Below are 6,845 nucleotides of genomic sequence, written 5' to 3'. Positions count from 1 at the left end.
GGTTTCCCGACTAAAATGTCAACAAGGCTTTATCCGTCCCTCCCCTTGTGCAGAGCTGAGCTGGGTGACGTAAGACTCCTGAAGGGGCCCAGCTTCCTAAGCTAGCGGGCCCCATTGTGGCTTGTTCACTGCTAGACAATATTCTATTCAGCCCAGTTTCTCCTGGGGGTTTGCTTCCATTTATCTAGAATAATGGCAGGACCAAGAGGAAGTCAGAACAAAGCACCATGACCAACGACCCTGTCCCCCTCCCCCCCACCCCCGTCCCCCATGCTCGGAAACTCCAGGCTCCTACCTGATGAACGGGACGTGGTAGGGACGGACAAAGATATAGAGACAGACGCCCACCAGCTGTGCCGAGGTCAAGAGAATGTACCTATGGGAGCGTGAGATGGCTTTCTGAAGCTGCTCGCCCCACATCTTTCTGTTGGTGGTGCTGGGAGAGAAAAGACAGGGACACCAGTCACCGTGGGCTGGCCGTGGGTTCTCCCCGCTCCAGCCCACCCACCCGCCAGCCCCCGCCTGATCCTTTCACACACGTGATGCCCCTCGGTTGCCCTCCCTGTCGGGGTCGGGCTCCATGCAGCACTGGACTGGCCATTGGTTGCTGGCTGCGTCACACCCACCCCAGCAGTACTCCCCACCCCGCCACCTGAAGCCCAGCACGGGCCCTGCTCCTCGGAGCTCCACAGAGTCAGGGCTTATGATTTGTTCAGAAAGTTCCTGAAATGAAGCTGTGCCAGTTTAGGAAAGAAAAGGTGTCGTTGACTTTATACTCCACGTGAATCAGGGGTGGGGAGCAGAGCGGTGCCTCCTCCCACACTCCTCTCCCCTCTCCCCAGGAAAGGTGACTCAGCACCCTCCGCTGACCTCCACCCACACCCTCTGGCTCACAGCAGGATGCAGCCTGCGTGGCCAGAGGCCGCAGCTCAGAGAGCATGCTCCCCGACCGGCCCTTCTCCCTCCCTCAGCAGAGGAAGAGGCGTGGGGAAGGGCAGACAGCGGCCCCTCCGACCGAGGGGCCCAGGCCAGCAGACACAGATGGCCCGTGGCCCTGCACCTGGCCCGGGAACCCCCAGCAAGTTTCACGTCTCTCTCCTGCACCCTGGCGCCCGGCCGCCTACCTGGCATTGACGATATTCCCCGCACTCAGTTCCACCATCTCTTCAAACCCCACGGCAAATATGTCAGCTGGGCTGCTGTCATCTGGGGGCAAGGCAGGAGATGAAGGAAGTCAGAGCCACCATGGCCAGCCTTAGCTCAGTCGTGGGGCGCCACACGGGCCTGTGGGTGCAGGTATCCCTCTGCCCAGGTGCACTCATCCAGTCCCCTGGGCGGATGCATCCTGGGGCGGGTGCTGCACCTCACGAGCGGCCGTGGTGTCAATCAGAGGCCGTGTGAGCCCCACCCTGCCAGGTCTGTCCTAAGAGCCTCCTCCTCCAGTGACGTCACAGGCGTCACACCTTCTCCCCCGGTTCCCAGGGGCAGGCACTGTCTCATACTTGTCTGTGCCCCACGAGTGCTTTTCCGGGGGGGCCCAGCCTTCCCCGGGGAGTGACCGACAGGAAGCAGAGCACATGCAGGGGTGCTAGTCATGCGTCCTGTGCTCCCTTTAACAGGGAAGCTTAGGGTCCCATGCCACCCCTGCAGCCACTGGCCGCGTCTCTCCAGGCACGTCCTTCTGACACTCAGCGTCCTGAGCCAGGAAGCCAGCGGCTCTCGAGCTGCAGCAAGTGACACCCCTCCCCCTCCTCCCTGACTCCATCCAAAAGGCCAGTGTCCACGGCCTTCCTGTTGGCCACACAGGACACCTGGACCCTCAAGCTTCACTGGCTTAGAGTTTCTTTTCTTCCTTTAAAGGAAAGAACACTGTTCCTCTGATCTGCGTGGCAACAGCCACACCCCCTCTCTCCTGAACGCGGTGTGTTTTAGTGGGAGCCCTGGTGTACCCTCGATCCCACGAGAATCCCCTGCGCAGTAAGAGGCAGGGTGCTGTCGGCACCCACCTGCTCCTGCAGACAAATGAAGACGAGCCATTTTAGCAAAAGGAGCTGCAGAGTCAGCCCAGCCTGTGCGCTTACGGGGCCTGCCTGGGGCAAGGGGGGGGGTGGCATTCACAAACACAAGAATCCCTGTGACCCCAAATGGCAGACACGAGCTCCCCTGACCCCCGAGGCAGCAAGGGGGTGCAGACTGCCTGCATGGCGGGGATGGGGCTCTCCTGGCAGCGAGGGGCTCCTGCTCCTCTCACTGGATCCGGAAGGGACTCCAGGGAGCCGGAGGGAGCGAGGCCCTGGGTGTGAGCTGACCGCGGGAAACTCATTTCCTCCTCCAGCCTGAGCCCTGAGGCCATTACATGCTACCTCGCAAGACCTAAGACAGAAGGTGAGGTGTCAACTTTGGGATTATTTCCTTCTTAAAAGGCACACAAAGCCATGGCTTGACGCGGCTGCATCTGCTGCACGGCTGGTTTGGGGGAAAGCAGGAGCGGACGTTCGCGGCCAGCGGTGCCGTGAACCGCGTGCCCAGCCCCTCACAGGAACATGATTCCAGAGGCTGCCTCTTCCTCCTTAGACAGGAGGTTCTACTGATCAAAACCTAAAAACTGCGAATCTCTGTGTGTGAAGCGGGGAGAGAGTGGCGGCTGTGAGAACCCTAAACGCTTGGATGAGAGAAGGCGGCGGGTAGTCCACGTGCCAGGGGTGCTCTGAGCGTAGACCCTGTGCTCTCTGAACCCTGAGGGTGCGGGAACCCCAAACACCACATTTCACTGGTCAACCACTATGGAAAAGGGCTCGATGGAATGGGCGCTCACCCTGGGGCTCGGGCTCGGAAAGCCTGGGCGAGTCCAGCAGCCACTCGGCGAGCTCAGCGGTCCCGAGCAGGTTGCTCCGGAACTGCTTCCCTCCGTTCACGTTCCAGGTCCCCATGGCGACACGGACCCGCTTATAATTTGTGAACTCCGCCTGGCGCTCCGACATCGCCCTCAGGATCCTGGGGGTCACTGCGGGGAGGCAACACAGGGCATGTCTGTCCGCATCCAAGCCCCTGCCTCCCCCAGAAACACGGACGGGGTGGGGTCTCTGTCCGCGAGAGAGGGTGCCTCTCTCCTGCCTCCTCGTGTGGCCACACGGGACTGACCATCTCATAACAGAGTAGCGGAGGTCCCTGGCCAGCCTCCACCACAGCCACATGCAGAGCACACGCCCCCGCCGTCCGCCCTCAGGCTCAGGGGCGTGTCTGCCACCCGCCACCTGGGATGACATGAGGGGTGGGGAGGGCTGGCTGGCATCCCACACGCCCTCTGCGTGGCCGGGCAGCGGGACGCCCGAGGCGAGGGGAGAGGCACCCCCGTACCCAGCAGGGCCGTGTTGTCCAGTAGCATCCTTCCCTTGTCGGCCGCCTCCTCCGTGTAGACGTCCCCGACCAGCAGCAGCTTGATGGCCTCCTGCTTCACGCCGTCGAAGAAGTTGGACTGGATGGTGCGGGACACGGACCGGGCCCCGTCCTTCAGCTTCCCCACCTGCCGAGAGCGGGACACAGGCCGTGAGAGGCATCCACACGCCACCCCCCGCCAACCCCAGACCCTGGCCTGCCCCCACCTTGGCCTTCCCCTCCAGGGCGCGGCTGCCCGTGAACATCTTGCTCAGGCTGTGCCCATTCAGAGACCACATGGCTTTGAAGGACTCCACGAAGCGGTCGGCGATGGGCTTTGAATTCAGCCCGAGGCTCCTGAGCTGCAGGTGAAGGACCTGGGGAGAGTGAGGACAGGGGTCATCGACTTCCCCCCGGGGACTCCCCCAGCTGCCCGCTCACCCCACCCGGGGTTCCCTATCCTCCAGAGGACGAGGAACCCCTGAGCAAAGAAGGGGGCCTGCACCACAGCTACCCCCACGTTACCATTCCACCCAGCCTCCTCTGACCCCCGAACAACGATGTCCCTTCCCCACCACCAGAGGGTGGCCAGCGAGGAGGGCAGTTGGCCTGGACCACCGCCTCCTGCAAGTGGGAAGCCAGGAGGGATCACGCAGACAGACAGACTGGGGTTCCCTCCGAGGCCTCTAGCCAGCCTCCCGCACAGCCTCTCCCCGCCTCTGCCCGGCAGTGTGCTCATAATACTCCCGCCCAGAGCCCTGCTCCTCCACGTCGGACGGAGATGCATGAAAAGTGTGCCTGACGGGTCAGAGGCAAGCCAACACCACCCGCCCCGGAGACCTCGCCAGGTGCCTAGCACATCCCGCCCCCCTCCCCACAGTTAGAAAGTGAGCCCAGTGACGCCCTCATCTGCCCACGGAGGCGCAGGCCCAGCCGGCCCTGCTGAAGGCACGGACACGACAGAGGGCTGAGGGGCCGGGGCAGGACAGACCTCAAGCGCAATGAAGCTCTGCACCGTGTTGGTTCGGTCCAGGCAGTCGAGACAGTTCATCCGCAAAGTGCCTTTCTGAAAACTTAGGAAAACAGGAAATAAACGGTTACGTGTTGTGTTAGAAGGAGCAATGGCTGCAGCACAGTGGCCTGTGTGTGACGTAGGCCCCCCAAAACGCGTGCCCCTCGTAGCTCACCAGGACCCCAGCACACGCTCGGCAGCCCACACACCCGGGTCATTCTAAACACAGTCGATTCCCGTGATTCACCACAGTAACGCTCAGGAAGTGGCCGTGAACTATCGTTGACCCACTAGCCCACGAGCAAATCCTGAGCCACTGCTCGCAGGTTCCCGAGCCTCTGGCCCCGCATTTCCACCAACTACTCCGCACACAGACTTGTTTCACGGGCTCCTCTGGCAGAGATGCCTTGGTTAGTTCTGTGCATTCCTCAGCATTGAACTCACAGCCAATGACGCTCTCACCGCTGCACGGAGCTTCCTGAACTCTCCGTAAGTCACCTCACATCCCTCCTGTGCTGAGGGTCACTAGACGGCACTTAGCGCCATATTTGGGGGCCGTTTCAAACAGTGACATTGCCAACAAAGTGCACAAAAATGTGAAGCTGTGGCACTAACGAGATGGCAGCAAGAGAGCGAGACAGAGGGCAGAGCCCGTGGGAACACACGCCGGGCCTGGCGGCTCAGGCCCTCACCGGCGGAGCATGTCTGTGAGCGCCGGGAGCGTGGGTTCGGGGTCACAAGTCTACCCAGTGGGCACATTTGCAAATACAGGCTCTGGGAATAATGAGGATCAGCCGTGTTGTGATTTGAGAACCCTGGACTTCCTTTTTCTGCTCAGCTGAGCAGCAAAATCCACACCTGTTTTCCTGGCCCATCGGGGTTATGCCAGCTCCCCCTTCTCTCTCGGGGTTTCACCTCTGTCTGGAGAAGTCATATGGTTACCATGGCTCCCATTCTAGCCTGGTCGCCTTTATTTGTAGATTTAATGTGCTTTCCTGTCTACTCACAACATTCAAAAGCAGGTTCTGATCTGGGAGAGGGGGTGGGCGATGGTGGGTGGAGAAAGGCTGGAACCCTGGGGCCCAGGATACTGCAAGCTGGCGAGTGGCGGGAAGGTACACAGCCCGGAGTGCCCAGCCCTCCACCACTGGCCCAGCGGGAGGGGAGACGGCGGAGACTCACCGGGGACTCACACTCGCACCCTTGGTGAACACGTCGAAGTCATCCCAGTGGAGCTGCAGCTGGGGCCGCAGCAGGTTCTCCAGTTTCTCTAGCTTCCTGCCCCTGGCGAACTGGTGGAAGTCGAAGTTTATCATAGGCGTGTCACCAGCGTGGCACGAAGCCCAGAGCAACTTCTGGAGGGGGAGAGGGAGGAGGTGAGAGTGGCAGGGGCCAGGGGAGGAGACCATGGCAGCAAACCTCTCCCGGCTGGAATCCGCGTGGCCAACCCATCACTCACGGAGCAAGTGGCCTGTCAGTCCTGACCCTGCGAGGGCAGCACGCAGCCGGCCCACAGACCCACAGAGCATCTTGCAAACAGCAGGTCCGCCGCGGGCAAGCGACAGCCAGGCCGGGAGAGGCTCCGAGGAAGCCCCAGTCCCGCTCCAACATCGCCCCTCTGCGGGGCTCTCCGAGGGCGCCGGGGAGGGAAGGGCCGCTCTGTTCTTCAGGCACCAAGTGCCACGGGCCCCTGAGGCGCTGGGCAGCCCGCAGGCTGGGAGCTCATAATCCAGCTCTGGGTTGCCTGGTAACCAGCCCCATCTAGACAGGCACTAGCCTCCAGGTGGGTGCGCTCTGAAGCGGCTGAGCCTCCGGGGTTCCTCTGGGGGCTCCTGGCAGAGACCGCCCTTCCACACCAGGAACCTCGCCACCCACTCCTCAGCCCTCTCTCCAGCCCCGAGGGAAGGAGACCTGGCTGCCGCCCAGGGACCTGGCCTCGGCCTCCCCCGCCCCACAGCTCCCGGCCAGACTTGTCCGGAGGGCGTGAGGACTCTGAAGGACTAGTGGGACTTGCGGCTGTCTAGTCCTGTGACTCAGAGCACCCGCCCACCATGGGCCAGAGTGCAAATCAGTGCCCGGTGCCACCGTCAAGGAGGTGTTGCCATGAGATGAGGTCGGATGAACTGAGCAGGGTGCTGCTCGGTGGCTCTGTCTGGGGCAGACGCCTATCCCCTGTGGCCTGATAAGCACGGGCCGCAGGCCGGCTGCGGGGCACGGACCCCGGCATTGCAGGGCTGATGGGCCCAGGGAGCCGGGGCTCCACGCGACACTGGCCAGGTCTCCTGCAGGCGGAATGTCAGCTTCTCACCTCCCACCTGCCCAGGAGCCTGCCCTCCCGGGCCTGGGCCCCGAGACCGCTGCCATCTCCTGCCCCTCTTGTGCCAAAAGAGCCCGTCAGCCCAAGAGGCACCTCCACCGGCTGACAGGTCGCTGGGGATGTCCTTCCCCAGAACTCGAG

General features: G+C 62.4%; 1 protein-coding gene across 1 annotated transcript in view; it reads right to left on the bottom strand.

Annotated features, from left to right (window-relative positions):
- The window catches only part of SYNJ2 (synaptojanin 2), a gene marked incomplete at its 5' end in the record, with an annotated part of 57,424 nt that overhangs the window by 19,870 nt on the left and 30,709 nt on the right, over positions 1-6,845 (bottom strand). The window contains 7 exon segments of the mRNA XM_015560031.1: positions 296-436; positions 1,125-1,206; positions 2,816-3,004; positions 3,358-3,523; positions 3,603-3,752; positions 4,367-4,448; positions 5,570-5,742. Coding sequence (XP_015415517.1) covers positions 296-436; positions 1,125-1,206; positions 2,816-3,004; positions 3,358-3,523; positions 3,603-3,752; positions 4,367-4,448; positions 5,570-5,742 — 983 coding nt within the window.

The sequence above is a fragment of the Myotis davidii genome, unplaced genomic scaffold (assembly GCF_000327345.1).
Source record: "Myotis davidii unplaced genomic scaffold, ASM32734v1 scaffold1494, whole genome shotgun sequence".
NCBI lineage: Eukaryota > Metazoa > Chordata > Mammalia > Chiroptera > Vespertilionidae > Myotis > Myotis davidii.
The sequence above is the reverse complement of the archived record's forward strand: the minus strand, read 5'-3'. Positions and strand labels throughout refer to the sequence as shown.